This window comes from Puma concolor, chromosome A1, assembly GCF_028749965.1.
Source record: "Puma concolor isolate L17-30 chromosome A1, mPumCon1.1.hap2, whole genome shotgun sequence".
NCBI lineage: Eukaryota > Metazoa > Chordata > Mammalia > Carnivora > Felidae > Puma > Puma concolor.
In genome coordinates this window covers 104,229,113-104,252,909 of record NC_141667.1, presented here as the reverse complement: position 1 = coordinate 104,252,909, position 23,797 = coordinate 104,229,113, and the positions used below count along the sequence as shown (strand labels likewise).

Below are 23,797 nucleotides of genomic sequence, written 5' to 3'. Positions count from 1 at the left end.
ATGGCTTTTACTTCCATATCCCATTTGATTATGAAAAAAACTAAAAGAGTTTTTAAGTCTGCAATGGCCTTAAAATATGAAGTATTTTTTTAATGGTTTATTTATTTTTGAGAGAGAGAGAGCATGATTGGGGGAGGGGCAGAGAGAGAGGAACACAGAGGATCCGAAGTGGGCTCTGTGCTGACAGTAGCTAGTCTGATGTGGGGCTTGAACTCACGAACTGTGAGATCATGTCCAGAGCTGAAGTCAGATGCTTAACTGAGCCATCCATGTGTCCCAAACACTTGAAGTATTTTAGGTGTAAGTTTTTTTATTCAGAATTATACATCTCCTCTATAGTGAACCATCTTTATCCTTTCTGAAATTCCTTTTTATTTTTGTGGGTGTAATTTACTTTTTATTCTTGTGTATAAGTTGTCTTGAGACTTTAGAAATGTAATAAATTAATGATTTTCCGTTGTTTCATGGTTCAGCTGTTCATTACTAACTTTTAAACTTTGATAGTGAATCTAGTTGCTAACGTACATCAAGGTGGTGAAGATGAACAAGCATTCATTTTAACTCTGGTGGAAATCCCAACCAATGCCATAGAAGAATATACTGATACCACTGCCCAGTTAATGCCAAACCCTTTACTGCCAGCGCCCATATTGATCAAGTCCGTGAATACAGAAGGAAGGAGTGACATGAGGTAATGAATGACCTCAACTGTTTTCTTTTTTGTTTAAATTCCCGTTATTTAACATACAGTATAGTTTCAGGTGTATGGTGATTCAGCACTTCCATATAGCACCCAGAAGCTAAACTATTTTTGCTAGGAGGAAAGGTGCTTTATTACTCAGATAGTATTGACTGAATAAGCCATTCACCAACATTATTTGTATTTGTCCTTATTTAGTAATTATGTGATAAGTTAGAGAAGATATCATTGATTTTATATCTGATAAAGCTGCCATTTAAGTGTGTAATACTTTTGTATGAAACTTGTTTCGTATCTTAAGTATTTTGAAAGCTAAAAAAAATGTAGCAGTTTGGGTTATAAAATGCCGTCTGTTAAAGGTGTGGTTACTTTGTAAGCATATATATTTTAAATTCTGAAATAAATACATTCATAGAAGTTGCAAAAATAGTACAGAGAGATGACATTTTTGTATGTTTTTAATACTGTTAATTCTTTTCTATAGAATTTTTGTATTTTAACGGTCATTGGTTAAGGCACTTCATGGTCAAGTAGCATTAGATGTTGAAGCCTTTCATATTTGGAAGAGGGATTTTAGGGGTGCCTGGGTGGCTCAGTCAGTTAAGCATCCGACTTTTGATCTCACCTCAGGTCTTGATCTCAGGGATGTGAGTTGAAGCCCTGCATTTGGCTCCACGCTGGCTCCTACTTAAAAAAAGGAAGAAGGATTTTAGATTGAAATTTTAACTTTACAGACAAAGAAAACACTATTTTTGTACCTTAGATTTAATTCAGCATTAGAGAATTTGTGAGTTTTATAGAGTTGTGAGTTTTTAAATACGAATAGACATCAAAACTAACATTTTTGTGAGCTTGGCCATGTAAATATTAGTTACTTGAAAGTTTTTTGGCAGCTGTCATCAGGATACCTGAGCCTTTAACCTCATTAAGTAACTTCTAATTTGCTGATTTAACATGTATGCATTTCCTATGCAGTATGAGTTTTCCAGTAACTTCAGTTGGTCAGGATGCCATGTGTATATCTGATTCTGGAAGAGAGGATTCTGAAAAGCTTCCTGCTAATTTGGATCTTATAACTAGGAAGAGATTTCATTGTACGCTTGATGAAAGTGACCATGTTCCTCCTGCCAAAAAAAGTTCACTCACTTCAAGAGATGATTGTCAAAATTATACCTCTGAGGTAAGATAGAATTATCAAGCACATAAGATGGCCATATTACAACGGATCCATTTGTTTCCTTTAAACTCTTTAAATAAAGATAGTTCTAATAGTTTTCACCATAAATAACCCAGCTAAAACTGGTTTTAGATAATCACTTTTAACCAGTTCTAGGTGAAAATTGATGGACATTCATCAGGAAACCCATTCCCAGTTGTGTGTCATTGGCTAAAAATAAGGCCAAAAGCCTCCTGTAGATCTGGATCCTGCCTCTACCATTTAACAGCTGTGGGACCTGAGTCAAAATAGGTCATCTCTGTGAATGAGTTTCCTATTGTGTAAAATTATTACAGTAATATCATCACTACCAGGATCATAATGCTTAAAGCTATCCATTGCTCTTAAGAAGAAGACCCAGGACCTCGAAGGCCCTCTATTTGTCTGGTCCATTTCTGTCTCTGGCCTCACCTTGTGTTTGTCTCTCCCTTACTCTCTGACTATATTGGCCGTCTTTCAGGTTCTTGAATGCATCATACTTCTTCATATCCCAGGGCATTTGTTTTATTATCTCCTCTATATGAAACATTGCCTTGCCAGACATACACACTTCTTTAGCCTCCATCATCACTACCTCAGGGAAGCCTGAAGACACTATGCACATTTGATCACCAGCCACTATGTTAAAGGTTTCTTGGCACCCTCTTGTTTTTGTTTCTGATACTCATGATAATTTATCTCACTATGTAGCTACACTTTGGAAAAGTTAATTTAGAATGTATATTCTCAATGGGACAGTTGAAGACCAATCATCCTTAGATAGCAGACAACAGAGGCAATGTATTCTTTTATATCTGATAGGTGGAAGATGGTATCCTAGAATGTTTTTCATTTCTCTTATTACAAGTAAGGTTGAACATGTTTCATATGCTTAGAGCCATTTGTATTCTTTTCTCTGTGAAATGATTCTATATTCTTTAGCCATTTTTTAATTGCATTGTTGATCTTTTTCCTACAGATTTGGAGGAACTCTGTGTAATGTATGTCCATGAATGAGTTGCAAATATTTTTTCCCAGTGTGTCTTTTGACTCTACTTTTTGAGTTTTCTTCCCTTGCAGACATTTTTTGGTTGAATTTTTCTTTTTTTTTTAAGATTTTATTTTCTAGTCATCCTTACACCCAACATGGGGCTCAGACTTAACAACCCTGAGATCAAGATTCACATGCTCTACTGATTGAACCAACCAGGTGCCCCTGGCTTTTTAATATGAAAATTTTCAAGCATTTAAAAAGGTAGACAGGGTAGTATAATGCCTCCCCATGTACCAGTCACCCAGTTTCATCAATTTATCATCATTTCTTACAGACATTGTTTTGTTCAAAAGTATATTTAATGACTTGGGGAAAGGATCATAGTACATTGCTATGTGCAAAGCCAGGCCACCAGTTTATATTATGCCATTTAAAAATGATAGATGTACGTTGATGTGACTGTATAAGAACAGTATAATGTCTCGGACTTATTTGTGATTTTTCTTTTTTTTTCATGATTTTTGTTTTTTGACCTTTGTTTTCAGCTTTTTAACAATGAAAAATTGCTTATAAAATGTCATAATTGTAAATTCTGGAATACACATACTGCATTCAGATAGACATGCAAACAATTTTAATTTTTCTGTAATCATATTTATCAGTATTTTTATGTATGGCTTCTAGGGACTGTGTTAGATAGATATTGAAAGTCCACTTTGAGACTTAGTAGAAATTCTTAGAGTTAATATTACTGATTTGTTTAGAATTTATTTTGGTGTTAGGAGAGTGAAACCAACTTCATTTTCCCCAGGTGCCTGCCTAGTTGTCTCAGCACCGTTTTTTGAATAATTTATCTTTTCTCCACTGATTTAAAATTCCATTCTTATCACATATTAAATCCCATATGTATTTGTGTATATTCCTAAACTTTCTTTTCTTCTACTTTTAGATTCACCTATTTATTTTTGGGCCAGTATCCCACTCTTTTATATATAAAACTCTGTTTATATAAAAACTCTAGTTTTTAAATGCTTTACTGTCTTAAATGGAAGGTTTCCCTCTCCTCCCACATCGCTTTATTTTTTTCTTTTCTTTCCTTTTTTTTTTTAAGTTTATTTATTTTTGAGAGAGATAGCACACGAGCAGGGGAGGGGCAGAGAGAGGAAGAGAGAGAGAGAGACAGACACAGAAAGAGAGGGAGACACAGAATCTCAAGCAGGCCCCGGGCTCTGAGCTGTCAGCACAGAGCCCCAGAGCCTGACACCGGGCTTGAACTTAAGAGCAGTGAGATTATGACCTGAGCCAAAGTCGGGGGTTTAACAGACTGAGTCACTCAGGTGCCCCTACTTTCTTATTTTTTCTTTTCAAGTTTGTATATATTCTATATTCTATATATTCTATATTCAAGTTTGTATATATTTCTTTTCAAGTGTGTATATATTCTAAAGTTTGGGTTTTTTTCAAAATTTTACTTAAATTTTAGTTAACGTATAGTGTAATACTGGTTTTGGGAGTAGAATTTAGTGGTTCATCACTTAAATAAAACACTCAGTGCTCATCTCAAAAAGTGCCCTCCTTAATACCCATCTCCCATTTAGCCAATCCCCCCCCCAACCTCCCTCCGTCAACCCTCTGTTTTTTCTTCTTCATAAAGAGTCTCTTATGGTTTGCTTCCCTCTCTCTGTTTTTACCTTCCCATATGTTCATCTGTTTTGTTTTTTAAATTCTACATATGAGTGAAATTGTACAGTATTTTTCTTCCTCTGACTTACCTCGCTTAGCATAATACACTTCTTCAGTCGATGGACATTTGGGCTCTTTGCATAGTTTGGCTATTGTTGATAATGGTGCTGTAAATATTGGGGCGCATGTACCCCTTTGAATCTGTATGTATCCTTTGTGTAAATACCTAGTAGTACACTTGCTAAGTTGTGCAGTAGTTCTAGTTTTAAATTTTTGAGGAACCTCCACACTGTTTTCCAGAGTGGCTGCCCTAGTTTGCATTCCCACCAGCAGTGTAAGAGGGTTCCCCTTTCTCTGCAACCTCATCAACATCTGTTGTTTACTGCGTTAATTATAGCCCTACTGGTAGGTGTGAGGTGGTATCTCGTCATGGTTTTGATTTGTAATTCCATGATGATGAGTTATATTGAGCATCATTTCATGTGTCTGTTAGGTATCTGAGTGTCTTCTTTGGACAAATTTCTATTCATGTCTTCTGCCCATTTCTTAACTGGATTGTTCATTTTTTGGGTGTTGAGTTTGATATATTCTTCATAGAATCTGGCATATTACCTTTTAACTTTATCAGATATGTTACTTGAAATTATCTTCTCCCATTCCATAGGCTGCCTTTTAGTTTTGTTGATTGTTTACTTCATGCAGAAGCTTTTTATCTTGATGAGGTCCCAATATTCATTTTTGTTTTTGTTCGCTTGCCCATAGCATTGTGTCTAGTAAGAAGTTGCTACGGCTAATGTCAAAGAGGTTGCTGCCTGTGTTTTCTTTTAGAATTTTGATGATTTAAAGTCTATATTAATTCTATAATTAGCTTGTTCAGAGCTTTAAAAAATCCTATTGATGCTTGTTTTAGGATCATATTAACTTGACCACTTAAGATAGGGAAAATTGATGTCGTAATTGTGATGTTGAATTTTTTTTCTTTATCCAAAAACATGGTATGTCTTTTCATTTGTTTAATTATTCTTTTATGTCTTTTAGTGGTATTTTCATCTCCTCTTCATTTAAATTCTCCATTTCTTATTAGGTTATACCTAAGAATTTTATCTTTTGTTGCTATTATCGTTGAATTCTTTTCTATCTGGAGAGCTTACTAAATTCCCCTCATCGTATACAGTAATTTTTCTTTTGTTTCTGTTGGGTTTTCTAAGTAAAGTCATATTATCTGCAAATAAAATTTTAATTCTTCTCATCTACTTTATATAACTTTAGTTTCCTTCTCTTTTCTAACTATATTGGCTAGTATAATTTTAAAAAAAAGGTCATAAAATAGTCTTGATAGTAGATACATTTTTCTTACTCCTGACTTAAATGGGAATATTTCCAGTGTTTATGAAGTGAGATGCTGGTTTTTGAATTGTAGTAATTATAGTTTATGGTGTTAAGAAAATGTCTTTTTATTCAATGTAAAGTTTTTTCCAAGTATGAATATTATTGGACACTTTCGCTACAAACAGAGATATGATGATAGTATTTTTCTTCTCAGTTCTGTTGAATTATATTAGATTTCATATATTGAATCATCTTTGCATTCCTGAAATAAACTCTGCTTGATTATTATGTTAGTCTCTTGATGTGTTGCTGAATTATGTTTATACCATTTCATCTGATATTTTTGTACTGGTTAATTTGAATCAATATTAGCCTTGATTTATAAAAAGCATTTGGAAACTTTCCCTCTTTCACTGTGCTCTAAAACAGTTGAAAGAATAGGAGCAGTGTCTTTTTTATAAGTGTTTGGTAGAGTTTTCATAAGCTTTTACCCTCGAGCTTTCTGGGAGATACCTACTTTCTTTAGTTAGAAAAGAGGGTGGGAGGCACGTCGGGGGTTCAGTATCTGACTCTTAATTTTGACTCAGGTCATGATCTCATGGTTGGTGAGATTGAACGCCCATGGTGGGCGTTGTGCTGACAGTGCAGAGCCTGCTTGGGATTCTCTCTCTCCGCCTCTCTGCCATTTATGCACACTGTCTCAAAATAAACATTAAAGAAAAAAATAGAAAGATTGACTTGATACATGGATTCAATTTTTTTTGTAATTTTTTTTTAAAACAGGGGTGTTCAGAGGAAATAAGTGTTGAGGAAACAGGTGAGTGAAATAAATTTTAATGTGATTACATTTTGTTATTTTTGGATATTTTTGATGCATCTATTCAAATTTGGAATTGAAGAAGAGTCTTGCTTACTTTCTCTAAGTATTTTGCTTTTATTATTAGAAGTTTTTCTTCTTAGCTGAGATCTTGGATTTGGCACTTTCGTAGACATAAGCTACTTTCATCCTGTAATAACAGAAAACCATATGGCTACAGAATTTCCTGTAAAAGCTTAACAACTATATTTCAGGAATTACAAAGCTGAGCATAAAGGAGTTTTTATGGTTCCTTAGGTTTACCCAGAGATTAGAAAAGACATACATATATATATATATATATATATATATATATATATATATATATATATATATATACACACACACACACATACAGAGAAAGCTTTTCTAGGTAAAAATAGGTTGATATGACTATTTTGTATCTGAATACAGAAACTGTTACCGTAGCTTTGTACCAGTTACAATTCTTAACAGTCCCGATAACTTATATATTAACTTATAATTTAGCTTACTCTTATTAGGGTAGGTTTATGATAGAATGTCCTGATTTTTTTCCTTCAAATATTGCAGTTCAACTGGATATATAAATTTCAAGATGGATGCTTACCATTTGTCTTTGTTTTTTGAAGGGGAGTCTTACAAGGGACAAGATACCTTCCCTACCTCAGGAAGCACACATACAACTCCAGAACCTCAGAAAGAGCAACTTGAACCAACTTTGCAGTGTATAGGATCTCAGTCTCTTGATGAAGTAATAGACACGCATGCAGAAACGAGTACACCTCAGTTACCTCAGAATGAGATGATTGTCTCTGATAAGGAAGAGGGAACTGGTGCTGCTTCAAAGTCTGAACAAATGGGTAGCACCACAGCAGCTTCAAAAACCCCATTATCCAGGTACCATGAGAAGCTCTTTAACAAATGCTCCTTTCCATTTCTGTCTCTCAAAGGACAAATGTAACCTCTACACAACAAATATAACATAAAGACTAAGTCCAGTACTAAGGATGATGTTTTATAAACATATTCCTCTGTCAGTAATGTAAAGGGGAGGAGTTTTGTCAAAGAAAATTCAGTAATGTCAACATTTTTGCAAGACTCCAGACAAATACAACATTCTGTATAACAAGAGCTTACCTTTAGATGCTGATACTAACTTTTAGGTAGAAAATCTGCATAGGTAGCTACTGGTATGATGGAATAAATAATGATCAGAATAATAATGACACGTAGTACACGTGCTGATGCCACTAAGGTGGTATATCACATGTGCCATTTTAGCATTAAAGAAAAGAAGTTGGTATTAAGAATGTGTCTTCCTGGATATCTTTGAATATGCTTGCATTTGCATTTCTAGACCTGGCAGAAGACCCCTGGGATTTTTGTCTTTAATATGTTCAAAGAATAGTTTGGAGTCTGATGAACCTACTCATGTTTATAATAAGAAACGCCTAAAGCCTTTTATACCTACACTAAGACAGAATTTGAAAAGATCAAATCCACTCAATGAAAGCCAGAAAAAAACCCAAGAGTCCTCTGATCTGCTTCCATCTCCAAGTGTTGTTGTTAATACCGAATCTGAGAATATTGGCAGTTCACCAGCTCAGGTATGTGATAACTGTCATATTTTATTATTTGTATAGAATGGGTTAGATATCAGACTCAACTAGGAAGAACATGGCAATTGTTATTTTCTTTTCGATGTCAGAAATTATGTCAGAGCATCGCTTGTCCATCTCCTGCCCGTCATACCTCATTATAAGGGAAAGAAGGTAGGTGTTGAATTAAGTTACAGCTCCTTTAGTACAGATCTATTAAGCTAGTCATAAATGGACACTTAACTGATACTCCTTTAATGCAAAGAAGTTTTTTAACCTGTGGAAGCAAAACAAAGCAGTAGTTTCATTCTGTTTGCTTTTGGGGAAATGTCCTGGCACCCATAAGAATTCAAGCAATGGTGCGGTGGCTGGGTGGCTCAGTCAGTTGAACATCTGACTTTGGCTCAGGTCATGATCCCACCGTTCGTGTGTTTGAGCCCCCTTCAGTCTTGCTGCTGTCAGCACGGAGCCTGCTTTGGATTCTCTGTTCCCCTCCTTCTCTGTCCCTCCCCGGCACTCTATTTCTCTCAAAAATAAATAAACATTAAAAAAAAATTTTTAAATTCAAGAAGTGGTAAGATTAGAATTTGTATGTTTCATTTCTCTATATTCTGAAGCTGTTCATATGGCAACTAGTGGGATGGAAAAATACATGAACTTGTATCAAAAACTTTGGAAGAATACTGGGGTTGGTTACTTATGAACTCAACACAGGAAAGCTATTGGATAGCATGAGCCTCAAAAGGAGTACTTTTATAAAAACCATCTTTAAAAAATTTTTAAATGTTTTATATTTCCTAGAATTATTTTCTGAGACTAATATTTTATGAGTCTTTATTATTGCCAAATTTCTTTGGAGAACAGTTATTATAATTACCAGCAATGTAGCTATGCCAGTTAAATTACATTCTTGCCAGCATTAGATCTTACTCTTCAAAGTAAATTTTTTCTAATTTATGTAACGGTAGAGGGTAGAAATGACATTTCATTTGTTTAATTTGCATTTCTTTAGTTATTAGTGGCTTGGTTGTTTCCCATACATTTACTACATTTTCTCTCTCTCTCTCTTGCTCTTTTTTTTTTTTTCTTCCTGTTTTGTTCCTATCTTTTGCTTATTTATAGCTTTTGGGATCTTAGTGGTTTGCTCACCAGTTTATGTCAGATCCTTAGGTAACAAAGCCACGTATCTTTAGCTCTTTGCTTCAGGTAATTTTTTCAAATTCATTTATTTTTTAAAATTTTGGAGGTTTTTTATGATGAATTCTAAATACATTTTACATAAAGAGGAATCACATTTTGCATTTCTGTAACTTTCTACTAAGGCAGCAAGGTCGGCAACATTAGACAGATTAATGGGAAGAATGTTCGTTGGTTTCTGTGCCAATTATCTGGAAGCCACTGCCTTCAGAGTCTGGACATGACGTCAAATACTGGGGAAGCAAACACACATTCACACATTCAATAACTGCCGTGACAGGTGGAGAGAGAAGACATTGGGAGCAGACAGAAAGGCTGACTTTCATCAGATGCAGCATTTACTAAACTCCAGGCACTTGGACACCACGTTCATGGTTCCTACCATGTTACCCAGCAATGTGTAAAAATGTAATGACTCACTGAGCACTTACTATACTCAAGATTCTTGTCAAATACCTTCTTTTTTACACAAACATCCTTGTAAGATAGATATTGATGGTATTACTCCCACAGGCCCAGAAGGTTAAGTGACAGAAGGGCCCAAGTTCCACGGCTTCCATGAATTAGGTTAAGAATTTACTGAAATACTTTTTAACTACTTCAGCAGTACCAAGCTGCCTCCAGGTTATATGGTTTATCCCCTATTAGTATCATCATTACTCTCATTTACTTCATGGGTTTTTTTTTTTTTTTACTTTATTTTTGAGAGAGAGAGTGGGAGAGAGGCAGAGAGAGAATCGCAAGGCTCAGCCCTGTTGGCGTGGAGCCCGACGTGGGGCTCAAACTCACGAGATCATGATCTGAGCCAAAACCAAGAATCAGACACTTGGCCGAGTGAGTCAACCAGGCACCCCTACTTCCTGTTTTAAAATACAATTTTCATTTTTAGTAAAATATATCGTCAGTAAAACTTTAAATTTCTACCATTAAAAAAATAAATAAATAAAATTTTGGAGGTTTTTTAATATGCATAAGTTTTATTTTTTATTTTTTTTACGTTTATTTATTTTTGAGAGATACAGAGTGAGTGGGGGTGTGAGTTTTTCCCCAAGGTATAAAATGTTCAGTAATCAGTTTTAAAACGAACTCTGTTCATGGTTATTGACTTTGGTATAGAGTGAGGCAAGACTAATTCTCAAATTGCTATTTTATTATTTTTTGTGAATAAGTACTATATTCTACAGGTTTTCAAATTCATAATCTACAAAAAAAGTTTACAAAGTTTCTGACATCTGTCCTTTAGCTTCCTTGTTTCCCCTTTTTATAAGTGTATGCTGTTAATCAGCTGTTGGTTTACTTTTCCAGAGATGTTTTATGTGTACACAAATATAAACATTTTTCTTCTTTTTGTTTCATAAATAGCAGCATACTGTTCTTCCTTGCTGTTTTCACCATAACAGTCTGTCTTAAAGATCTTTGCAAAACAGTATATAAAGAGCTTACTCCTTCTCTGTCTCAGTCTCTCTCTCTTTTTTAAAATGTTTATTTTGAGAGAGAGCGTGGGTAGGGGAGAGGCAGAGAGACAGGGAGAGAGAAAGAGAATCCCAAGCACTCTCCACTATCAGCGCATAGCCCATCGCAGAGCTCCATCCCACCAACTGAGATCATGACCTGGGCTGAAATCAAGGGTTGGACGCTCAACCAACTGACCACCCAGGCACCCCATCTTTTTTTTTTTTTTTTTTAATTTAAATTAAACTTTTTATTTTGGGATAATTGTAGACTCACATGCAGTTTTAAAAGACAATACAGAGATCCCATACACCTTTTATCCATTTTTCCCCAATGTTAACGTCTTGCAAAAGTATGGTACGGTATCACAACCAGGATAACAACAATGCCACAGTCAAGCTACAAAAGAGTTCTGTCACCGCAGAGATTCTTTGTGTTGCCATTTATAGACACACTTCCATTGCACTCCCTCTACTCTCCTTAACTTCTGGCAACCTGTTCTACACCATTAAATTTGTCATTCAAAGAATGTTATGTAAGTGGAATGTTGTATACAGTTGTGTAAATGGAATCATACCTTTGGAATTAGCTTTTTTCCCCACTCAGCATAGTTCCCTAGAGAGTCATCCAGATGGTTTTATGTATTTGTTCCTTTTTAATGCTGAATAGAATTCTCATGTTTATCCTTTCACCAGTTGAAGGACATCTGGGTTATTTTCAATTTTTGCCTATTATGGATAAAGCTGCTGTGAACATTCATATGCAAGTTCTTGTGTGGATGTAAGTTCATTTTTGAGGAATAAGTGCCCAAGAATGCCCTCATTATTTTTAATGACTATATCATACTCCATTGTTTGCGTGTACCATAGAGCAATATTGGTCTCACACTGGTAACCATTTAGGTTATTCCTAATGATTTGGTAGTTCACATAATGTGATAATATCTAACTTAGAAATGAGTGATTTTACACTTTTATCCATAGGTTGAATTCCTTCCTAGAAATAGAATTGCTGATCAAAAGGAATGATCATTCTTTTGACAGATATTACTTGATTGTCTTCCATAGCGAATATATCCGTTTCTATTTTTATCAGTAGTATATGAGAGGGCCTTTTTCCTCACGCTAGCACATAATCAATTTTTTTCACTTATGACATTCTTCATAGATTTAATGAGTATATATGAGTGAAGTTGATCACCCCTTCATGTATTTGAATCACTTGTTTTCTCTGAACCATCTGTTCGTATGTTTGGTTTATTAGTCTTTTTCATATTGATTTGTAGAAGCTCTTAAAGAAAACCTTTTGTGACAAAGGTTGTACATGGTTTTGTTTTGTTTATTGTTTTTTTGTTTTTTTTTAACCTGTATGTCCTTTATCTTTTGATTTTGTGTATGTAGTTTTTGCCATGCAGATGTTTTTTTATTTTTACATAGATGAATTTATCACTCTTTCCTTTTATGGCTTCTTCCTTTCTGGTCATTTAAAAAGACACTCCTCCCTTAGTCCAGGATTATGAAAGTGTTTTCCCATGATATTTTAGAGTAGATTATTTTTTTCAATGTTTATTTTTGAGAGAGAGACAGAGTGCAAGCAGGGAAGGGGCAGAGAGAGAGAGACACAGAATCCAAAGTAGGCTCAAGGCTCTGAGCTGTCAGCACAGACCCTGACACAGGGCTCGAAGTCAGGATCATGATCTGACTTGAAGTCAGACACTTAACTGACTGAGCCACCCAGGAGCCCCTACATTTACATCTTTTAATTAATCTAGAATTTATTTGGTTGAGGATATAGGTTTGACTTTTTTTTTTTCCCCTGAGATGGTTATACAGTTGTCCAACATAATTTTAAAAATAATACAATTTTCCTTCTTTTTTTTTTTTTTTGAAATGTCACTTTTCTCAGATACTAAATTTCCACCTTTATGTGTTGGGGATATTTCTAGTCTTTTTCATTGATACATATATCTGTTCCTATGTCTTAATTTGTCATAGATTTCTAAGTATGCTAATTTTTGATAGGATTGCTTTAATTTGTAATGTTTCCTTGAATACTGTTCTGTTTTGTGGGTCTATTCTTTTCTATTTAAAAAAAATTTTTTTTTAATGTTTATTTATTTTTGAGAGAGACAGAGCACGAGTTGGGGAGGGACAGAGAGGGAGACACAGAATCTGAAGCAGGTTCCAGGCTCTGAACTGTCAGCACAGAGCCCAACGCAGGCCTCAAACTCACAAGCCGTGAGACCATGACCTGAGCCGAAGCTGGCTGCTTAATCAACTGAGCCACCCAGGCGCTCCATGGGTCTGTCTCTTCTTATGCAGATTATTAAAACTTTTCATTACAGATTTGATAATGTTAGTTTTTTCTATATTAAAATTTTTTTGTGGAAATTAGGGTAAAATAATGGACCTCGTGTATACTGTAATTAATCTAATCATGCCTGCTGTTTTATGTTGAGTCCAGTTTTATTAAAACTAATGCTTGAAAGGTTACCTTATTCATAAAACTCTTACTATGTTTTGTATTGTTTCCCTAATATAACAGCATAGAAATGAAATTATTTGGTCAATGAGCATGAACATACTTAAAACTCTCACTGTATTGCTTTGTGGTAGTTTAAACTGATAGGGAAAAGCAGTATCAATTTAGACTACCACTACCAATATATAAATGTTATATTGCATGCTTATTATTATTTTTTTTAATCTTTTTAGGTTTCTTGTGATCGTCCCTTACCAAAAGAGGAATGTAAAACTGGCCAAACCCGGGCACCTGAAGAGGGGCCAACCACAGTCTCTGAATATTTTTTTAGTGATATATTTATTGAAGTGGATGAAACATAATAAAAGACTTTTTTGTTGTTTTTTTTTTTTTTTTCAAAGTCTAGGATTTCCAGAGTCAATTATATCACCTAAGCAGTATTTAGAAAAAAGCATCACTGGCTGTTTTTCTTTAGATTGACTTTAAATATTTAATGAGCTTGATTTGAAGCTTTTATAATCATTGGAAAACATTGCTGAGGTTCCTTTCATTCTGATTGATTCAGCATTTTGGAAATACAAAGCAATTAAGACTGCTTCTGAGACAGAAAAGCTTCTCTTGTTTACATTTTTACTCTTCCTGTGCTGAACATACATGGACATTCTGGAGTGTTTTGGATAAATGTTTATGTATAAATCACAGTGCCCAAGTATTCGGAGGTGGATTGTATTTAACACTTAGTGAACTTCTTTTGTAAAGGTTTTTTTCTGGGGTCTTTTTTTGGGGGTGGGAGGTTTTTTTTTGTTGTTGTTGTTGTTGTTGTTCTTTGTTGGTTTTGCTGAAGGCCTTTTCAGTTGCCTCTCGGTATATGAAAGCATATTGTGAAACTCCACTTTAGTATGGTAAATGTTAAAAACTTTTCTATTTTCATCTATTTGACTGGAAAATATGTATTTTTCTAATTGATGTTGATGTAACATTAGTCCTAATTGAACAAGTAAGTAGTATTTAAACTTATTATTTATAAAGACGAAACATCAAAAAGTTTATTTATTTTTAAATTGTTTATTTAAAAGAATATTCAGTTTTAATTATTTTCACCACTCAGATTATGGGTAAAGAAGGCATTGACAAATTTATGTTTGTCCCTTTTCCCTCTTTAATTTTAAAGATATTTAAAGTTATATCACTAAAGTATTTGGATAGTATATGTTTTGAATACATATTTTCTCATAGTTTAGTATATTGAATTTGTACTGTGAATTTTTGGTTTTTGTTATTTCTTGGATAATCTCAGGATTTGATTGGGGGAAAAACCCTTAATTTATGAGGGAGATTTACATACAAAACTCAATCCCCTTTACACACACATACGCTTATACACATTCCTTTTTTAAAAAACTGATTTCTTGATAGTTTTTTTTCCCCCCATTAAATTTTGCTTAAGGAACACTCAGACCTTTAAGCATCGAACATAATTGTGATGTTAAAGCAGAAAATAAGATAATAAGATTTTGTTCAGTGATTATCATCAGTATTAATTTAAGGGTTGTTTTTAATTTTGAAATTTTGTTATTTACATATGTAATTCCATTATCCACCCAAGCAAATCTTTGGTGGTTGTTCAAATCAAACTTCTTAAAAGCAGATTTAATCTTCTATTTGAAAAGCCTCAGAGCAGGAGTCAAAATATTTTCCAGAAAATATTTTTGAACTTGTGGGCCAGAAGGAATCTGTGGCAACTACTAAACTCTGCTATTTCAGTGTGCAAATAGCCAGGGGACACTTAAGTGATTGACATGGCTGGATTGGGCTTTTAGTTTGACCCCTACGTTAGACAGCAATTTTCATACCTTAAGGTGCTGACATCTGTATCTTATCTATGAAATATTCATCATTGAAGTTATGAGTTGTACATCACAGTTAAAACTGTGTTGATTGATTGCATTACAAAATGATCAGTATTTCAGCTGGGAAAATATTTTAATGTCTAGATAACTGTATATTGAAAAAAATTGTGGCCAATTTTTGAGTTCATTAGTAAAATCGGATATGGCTCAACAATAACAGCTTATTCATTGCTTTACAGTGAAATTTACAATTTAACTTTTTTGTCATAAAGGAGTATCTATAAATCTGAGTGGAAATTCTCAATAGGTATGCATTAATTTATTTTGTGTGATTAAGATGTCACAAAAAAATCATGGTATTAAATCACATTGCCATTTTAATGCCCTGTTTTTATAAAATTTTTTAAAGTCTCATATTCTGAAAGTTTCTTTCATTCAGTTAATGTTAGTTTCAGTGTTAAGTTGCCACAGTTAAACTATTATTTTATCCCTTGTGTAATATTTATTTTTTAACTTTGCTAACATCTGTCTTGTACATCTATAATGAATTGGTTTTATGGAAGATATAATTTCTTACTGTATAAGAAATAATTTTATCTTTGGGCATTCATTGTGTTAGAGAATCAAGTCAGCCAGCTAAATTGTCCTACTATTATATCCTTAAAACTAATCTGGGAAAATGAGAAAACGTAATCAGTGTCTTTACCTTACAAAGTGGAAAGAATTAGTGACACCTATATTTAATCTGATTCATGTAAAGATGATGTTGTGAAGAATTGTATAAATCTTAAAAGAGGTATGAATAATGGTTTTGTTTTCTTGACTTTTCCTCCTGAAAACTTAGGTCTTAGCAAGCAATCAACATGATGGTTTAAAAGCCTAATTGTTGGTAAATGATTGAGGCACAGAAAAAATTATGAATATCCACTGTTGACCATATTATTTGAAATAGAAGTGACCATGTGTATACTCTCTTGCTTGAAGGAGTTTTTGACAAAAAGCAATATCTGTCATTTGTAAATTTTCTTGTTCTAAAGAAAGCAGTTATGTTCTATAGGTATAAATTATGTAAATAAAAGTTATTTTATACTATTTCGGTTGTGTTTTTATTAATAACTGAAAGATATTAATGTTTAATTAACCAAAACTTGTCAGTTTTTCACCTACAGCTTTCATCCTTCCATAAAAATATGGTATACCTGGAAGAATTAATCTTTTATCTGATACGCTTGCTGTGAAGGATATTTTTTTGATCTTGTAAGAATAAAGAATATCCTTTCCCCTCATTCCCACTTAGGACATGTGGAGAGTTGCTTTTTTGCTTATATAATGAATTTTTAGGTACAAGAACTCTCAATCTCTTTCACTCTTTTTTCTCTTCCCATTTTGTTTTCTCTGTAGAGAAAGACAAATGGGAAACTTTAGTCCTGAACATAATATAATCCTGGACTTCTGAAGTGAATATTGGCAAAATATTAGCTGGTCAAAAAATTTGGCTGAGAGAAATATTTGTAGAAATTTTCCTAAAGGGCAGTCTAGTCATTTCTCCAGATAGAATTTTTATATTGAATTTGGTCACATCATCAAAGAGCTATGTATATGGGCCGCCTACATTGTTTTGTCTGCTTGAGGTTAGGGATATTATGTCAAATAGTGCAAAAGCCTAAAGAAATTGTTATTTTTACTATAATGATGTTACAGACTTTTAAAAAGTTTTATTACCCAATATCCTACTTAGAATCTGTAGGAGACATTTGACTTCAGTGCCAGGAATAATTGGGCTTCTGTTCAACTGGTCTGATATTTTATGTGGGCTGTGTGTATCCTTATGTTGTTTTCTTTATCAATGCAAAGCTAAATTTGTGGCTAAAATTCTGACTTGTTACTCTCATTTCCCCCTGCCTGGATTTTTAAAAACTCACTTTTTTAAAACAATAGGTTACCATTTATTATGCTAGGCACAGTACTAACCTTTTAATATGCATTATTTCATATTAAAAAAATTGTACATGGCTTAAAAAGTAAAGTAGTGCTAGATTTCAAACTAGCTATTTCTTCTGTTATTACATATTTCTAAATGTGGTTATTCTGTTAATCTCTTACTTATGAATATTAGGCATTGTGAATTGACTTAGCTTTCTTGGGACCTGGGTGGCTCAGTTGGTTGAGCGCCTGACTTCATCTCAGGTTGTGATCTCATGATTCATGGGTTTGAGCCCCACAATAAGGCTTTGCACTGACAGCATGGAGCCTGTTTTGGATTTTGTGTCTTTCTCTCTCCCTCTCTCTCTGCCCCTCCCCTTCTGTCTCGCATGTGTGCACGCTCTCTCAAAAATAAAAAAAAAGAGTATTAGCTTTCTTAAACTCTCCCTTCCATGCCTTCCCTCTTAATATGTTACAATTATGGCTTAATCCATATTCAATATTGTTACTGTATTAATTGTAATTATTCAATGCTGTACCACATTATGTACTAAAGTGACATTTATGGTGCAACCTTTTGTTTTTCTTGTAGTTAATAATTGCTTCAAAATGCCTCTCCATATAATTTTCCACGTGGCCAAACTGTCAGATAAACAGTTTGCTTTTTTTCCTGGAAAACTTTATGGACGTCTTTCTTCCTACTGTAACTGGTCTAGTGGCTTCATAGGTCTTTATGTGCAGTACAGCTGTCATTGTGGTACTGCCCTTCGCCATTTCTCTATGAACTTCCTACCCTTCTTTCCTGGTTTAGATTCTCTGTAGTGCCCATGCCATTGTCTTTCTTGATTTTTTTGGTGGGTATATCCTCCACTGTTTACGGCAAGAGGATACATGGGTGATAATATTATTTAAGACATTTCGTGTCTGAAATTTCTTTATTCTACTCTCAGGCTATGAATAAAAATCCTGAATAATTTGAAAATGCTTTTCATGTCATTTTAAAGGCCTGCTCCATTGTCTTCCAGTTTGCAGTTTCCATTCTGATTCCCTATCTATCCTTTGAAAGTGGCTTGCCTGTTTACAGTTTTATGACCTGGTATTGTTCACAATAATGAACTTTGGTGTAAGCTTGCCTTCCTTTCCCGCCCCTAAATTCATGCTGCTGGAAACTTAATGGATCTTTTTAATATGGAATCTTCATTTACTTCCCTTCTGGGAAATGTTCTTATATTATTGTTTTGATAATTTTGTCCTTTTCATTTTCACGGTTCTCATATCTGCAGTTTCTATTAATCTTTTTTTAATTAAAAATATTTTTATGGGGCGCCTGGGTGGCGCAGTCGGTTAAGCATCCGACTTCAGCCAGGTCACGATCTCACAGTCCGTGAGTTCGAGCCCCGCGTCAGGCTCTGGGCTGATGGCTCGGAGCCTGGAGCCTGTTTCCGATTCTGTGTCTCCCTCTCTCTCTGCCCCTCCCCCGTTCATGCTCTGTCTCTCTCTGTCCCAAAAATAAATAAACATTGAAAAAAAAATTAAAAAAAAATATTTTTATGTATTTATTTGTTTTGAGAGAGAGAGAGAGAGGGAGGGAGGGAGTACACGCACGGGAGGGGCGGAGAGAGAGGGAGAGAGAATCCCAAGGAAGCTTTGCACTGTCTGCACAGAGCTGACGTGGGTCTTGATCTGAAGAACCATGAGATCATAACGTGAGCCAAGATCAAGAGTCAGATGCTTAACCGACTGAACCACCCAGACACCCCTGCAGTTAACAGTTTTAAGGCATAGTTTACATTTAATAAGATACACAGATCTGAAGTATTCACTTTGAGCAAGGACAATGCATACACCTTTGTAACTACCCTGCAAAACAAACATTTCCATCATGCCAGGAAGTTCCCTTAAGCTCTTTCCCCTCTGTCACCTAGAGATTAGTTTTGCTTGGACTTAAACTTTGTGGAATCACACACTGCCCGTTTTTTTCTATCTGGTTACTTCCGCTCAATGTTTTTGGGATTCATCCCTGTTAGCAGTTTGCTTTTGCTGCTGAGTTTTATTCTATGTTATGAGTATACCACATTATACGAATACACCATAATTTCCTGTTCATTTTCCTAGGGGACTGTTTATATATTCTTATGCAAATCTTTTTGTAGACATGTTTTTATTTCTCTTGTGTAAATCCATACTAGTGTTACCTCATTTGTTACATTTCTAAGTACTTATGTTCTTTTTTTTAAAAGATTTTTTAATGTAATCTATACCCATCGTGGGGCTCAAACCCACAACCCCAAGATCAAAAGTCATATGCCGTACCAAGTAAGCCCGCCAGGAGCCCCAAGACTTGATGCTCTTTGATGACATTATAAATGTTTTTAAAACCATTTATAAATGGTGTTATAAATGGTGTTTATTTTCTAATTGTTTATTGCTAAAATATTAAAACACGATTTTTGTATTATGATAAAGATTTTAACAACAGTTTTCTATAGCACCCATTCATAGTCTTAAGGTTTATTTTTTTTTAATTTTTAAAAAAATATTTTTATTTATTTTTGAGACTGGGAGAGACAGAGCATGAGCAGGGGAGGGGCAGAGAGAGAGGGAGACACAGAATCTGAAGCAGGCTCCAGGCTCTGAGCTGTCAGCACAGAGCCTCATGTGGGGCTTGAACTCATGGACTGTGAGATCATGACCTGAGCTGAAGTCGGACGCCCAACCGACTGAACCACCCAGGCGCCCCCATAGTCTTAAGGTTTAAAAGCAACCCTTGGGTCTATTAAAGGAAGCCTTTCAATATTATAGCAATGCTATTTGCCTTTAGCAAATAGAGTTAAAAACTCAATTATAGTAAGATACACAAGTATAAACCACTAAAACTTTAGATAAGTATAACATTAAGAATAAACTGAAGGTAAATGCCAATCAGGAAATAATTGCTAACCTCTCATTTATCTAATAAATTTATCTAGCAGAGTATCTTGTTTCCTTATGACATGTTTTCCCATCTTAATAATTTCTCATTAAGTGACTAATTAAAGCTTGTAATCTCTAGCTTTGATTATATTTCTACCAAATTTTAAATTGGAAATGAGGCTTAAAATTTTATTTCCAGGGGTGCCTGGCTGGCTCAGTCAGTTAAGCGTCTGACTCTTGATTTTGGCTCAGGTCATGATGTCACAGTCATGAGATTGAGCCAGTCATGAGGTCAAGCCTCACATCAGACTTTGCGCTGTAGCTGGGAGCCTGCTTGGGATGCTCTTCCTCTGCCCCTCCCTTGCTCATGCTGACTTGTTCGCTCACTCTGTCTCTCAGAATGAACATTAAAAAAAATTTTTACTTCCATGTTTCCTTCCCTTCTACAGATTAAAATTCTTGATTTCATATATTTATTTCCAGAAGCTTTTAAAATTTTTTTCATAATCCTGTTCTTGTTTCATGAATGGCATATATTTTCATTTCTCTAAGGATGTTGCAGTTTATTCTGTTCCTTTTACTACTGGTTTCTTCTGAGGTTTTCTTGGTTGAGGTGGGTATCTTTTTTTCATGCTGAAAACTTTCTCAAATGCCTGTTGATCCTTGGCTATCCATGTATATGTTAGAGAAAGTTTCTAAAATGTTGATTGGGAGCTTTTACAAGCTTAATTGATTATAGATAGATAGGACATGCCAATTTGGAGGTACACTGTAGATGCATTATTTTCTAAGGAATTTTTCCATTGGGGAACTTCAAATGTCACTGTTGATCTTTTCTGTTAAGTGTTAAGGTTTCTCTAGACTTCTATATAAACTTCTATATGGACTTGTAGATAAATGCTGGTAGCCAGCATTTGAGACCTTGGAGGAAAAAAGAAGGTGGGGAACAGGGTTTTCTTGATTTGGCCTCCAAACTTTTAATCTTTTTGATTTCAGTCTGGCACTTCACTCTTGTCTAATGTCCCTATATTTGAAATTTCTGAGATGGCAATTTCTCCAGAAAATTTCTCCTGGGCAAAGTGGGAATGGAAACCCAGGGTTCTAATTACTTCTTATACAGATTTCCAAGTAGTTCCACTGTTTCTTGGTCTCCACCGCTTCTCCCCACATCCATCCACACCTTTCTCTGTTGCTGGTGCCACCAATTTCTGAGCCTTGCAGGGATTTCTGGGAGGCAAACTGACTTGTTACTTGTTTTTATCTTCCACTGCAAGCACTTAGATTTCAGCTTCCTTTTTTCTGCTAAATTTATCATTCCTATTTTTGCTTACTGTCTTCACATGTGTCCTAGTTTAACTGAAGGTGGGATATGAATTCTTTTTTGTGCTCCTTTGTTGCTTTGGGATCATTTATGAGAGAAAGAGGTAAAAACATCTTTATTTCCATTATGAAAGCTGAAATATCGTATTCCCTAAAGTAAAAAAGTAAACAACACTATGAACAACTCCACACCAACAAACTGGATAACCTAGATGAAATGGGACAAATCCCTAGAAACAAAACCTATCAAGACTACATTGCAAGGAAATCGAAAACTTGAGAAGTGCCTGGGTGGCTCTGTCAGTTGAGAGTCTGGCTCTTGATTTTAGCTCAGGTCATGATCCCAGGGTCATTGGATCAAGCCCCGTGTTGGGATCCGCGCTGAGTGTGAAGCCTGCTTAAGATTTTCTCTCCTTCTACCCCTCTCCTCTGCTCGTGGTGTCTCTCTCTCTTTAAAACAAACAACAACAACAAAAAAACAAACTCCAGACAAAATTTGAATAGATATACAGTAAAAAGATTGAATCAGTAATCAAAAACAAACTCCAGACAAAAAGGACTTTGTGGCTTCAGTAATTCTACCAAACATTTAAAGAAGAACTAATACCAATCATTCTCAAACTTCTACAAAAAATTGATGAGAACACTTCCTGATGCTTTCTGAGGCCATTATCCTGATTCCAAACCCAGACAACGACACAAGAACCTTACAGACCAATACCCTTATGTATGTTGATGCAAAATCCTCAATACAATACTGGTAAACTGAATTCACCATAATAAAAAGGATTATACATCATGACCAAGTGGGGCTTATTCCTGGAATGCAAAGATGATGGTTCAACATACCAAAACTGATCAATGAAATATACCACATTAACAGAATAAAGAAGAAAAAAAGACACACATGATCATTTCAAATGATGCAGAAAAACATTTCACAAAATTCAACACTCATTCATAATAAAAACAATCAACTAAGGATACAAGAAAACTACTTTAACATCATAAAGGCTGCATATGAAAAATGCACAGCAAACATCATAGTCAGTGATGAAAGACTGAAAGTGTTTCCTCTGAAGATAAGGAACAAGGCAAGAAGGTCCACTTTTGCCACTGCTATTCACATAATGCTGGAAGTCCTAGCCAGAGCAATTAGGCAAAAATGAGAAATAAAAGGCATTCAAATTGGAAGGGAAGAAGTAAAATGATCTCTTTGCAGATGAGAAGTATGTAGAATATCCCTAAAGATCCACCCCCGCCAAAAAAACGTTGTTAGAATAAATGAATTCAGCAAAGTAGCAGGATACTGTTAGAATAAATGAATTCAGCAAAGAGCAGGATACAAAGTCAACACACAAAGACCAATTGGATTTTCATACACTAATAATGAACAAGTTGAAAAGGAAATTACAGAGACAATTTCCATTTACAATAATATCAAAAATAATAAAATACCAAAAGCATAAAATAAGAATTAACCAAGGAGGTGTAAAACTTGCCCAATGAAAACTACAAAACATTGCTGAAAGAAATTAAAGACACAAATACCTGGTAACACATTCCATGTCCATGGACTGCAAAACTTAATACTGTTGTCAATATATTTAAAAAAAAAATTTTTAATGTTTATTTCTGAGAGAGAGAGAGAGAGAGACAGAGAGAGAGCGCGCTAGCATGTGTGGGGGAGGGGCAGAGAGCGAGGGAGACACAGAATCTGAAGCAGGCTCCAGGCTCTGAGCTGTCAGCACAGAGCCCGATGCAGGGCTCAAACTCACAGACTTTGAGGTCATGACCTGAGCCAACCAGGCGCCCCATTAAGATGTCAATATTATCCAGTGTGAACAGATTCAATGCAATCCCTATCAAAACCCCAATGACATTTTTTTTTTCAGAAACAGAAAAACCCATACTAAAATTAATACGGAATCTCAAGAAGCCCACCCCAAATAGCCAAAAACAAAAACAAAACACCTGAAAGAGAAGACAAAGCTGGAAGACTCATGAAATTATAAGATCCAGCGCCAGAAGAGCAATGGACACAGGAGACACTGAAGAAATATTTGCTGAATGAATGAATAAATATGTATCTCCTTTAAAGAGTTTTGTTTCTCAGGACAGCTTAATTGCCTGTTCGGTTTCCAGCTCTCCTATAGGGATAAGATTTTTCAAGTACCAGCCCCCCCTTTTTTTTTAAATATGAAATTTATTGTCGAATTGGTTTCCATACAACACCTAGTGCTCAACCCAGTGCTTATTCTCAGTTTTTAAGAGTCTCTTATGGATTGGCTCTCTCCCTCTCTAACTTTTTTTTTCTTTTCCTT

At 34.9% G+C, this 23,797-nt stretch overlaps 1 protein-coding gene across 6 annotated transcripts in view; it reads left to right on the top strand.

The window, feature by feature from the left end:
- The window catches only part of BDP1 (BDP1 general transcription factor IIIB subunit), a 95,153-nt gene extending 71,678 nt beyond the window's left edge, over positions 1 to 23,475 (top strand). For 3 of the 6 annotated variants that reach the window (XM_086699335.1, XM_086699345.1, XM_086699328.1), the window contains exons 34-39: positions 505 to 691; positions 1,676 to 1,880; positions 6,685 to 6,718; positions 7,369 to 7,636; positions 8,097 to 8,346; positions 13,701 to 16,409. In XM_086699335.1, the coding sequence (XP_086555461.1) occupies positions 505 to 691; positions 1,676 to 1,880; positions 6,685 to 6,718; positions 7,369 to 7,636; positions 8,097 to 8,346; positions 13,701 to 13,829 (1,073 nt within the window). In that variant the 3' untranslated portion in view covers positions 13,830 to 16,409. Of the gene's footprint in view, positions 1 to 504; positions 692 to 1,675; positions 1,881 to 6,684; positions 6,719 to 7,368; positions 7,637 to 8,096; positions 8,347 to 13,700; positions 16,410 to 23,368 lie in introns of those variants that run through there. The other 3 variants (XM_086699352.1, XM_086699361.1, XM_086699366.1) reach the window with 3 other exon arrangements.
- The last annotated feature ends 322 nt before the right edge of the window (positions 23,476 to 23,797 follow it).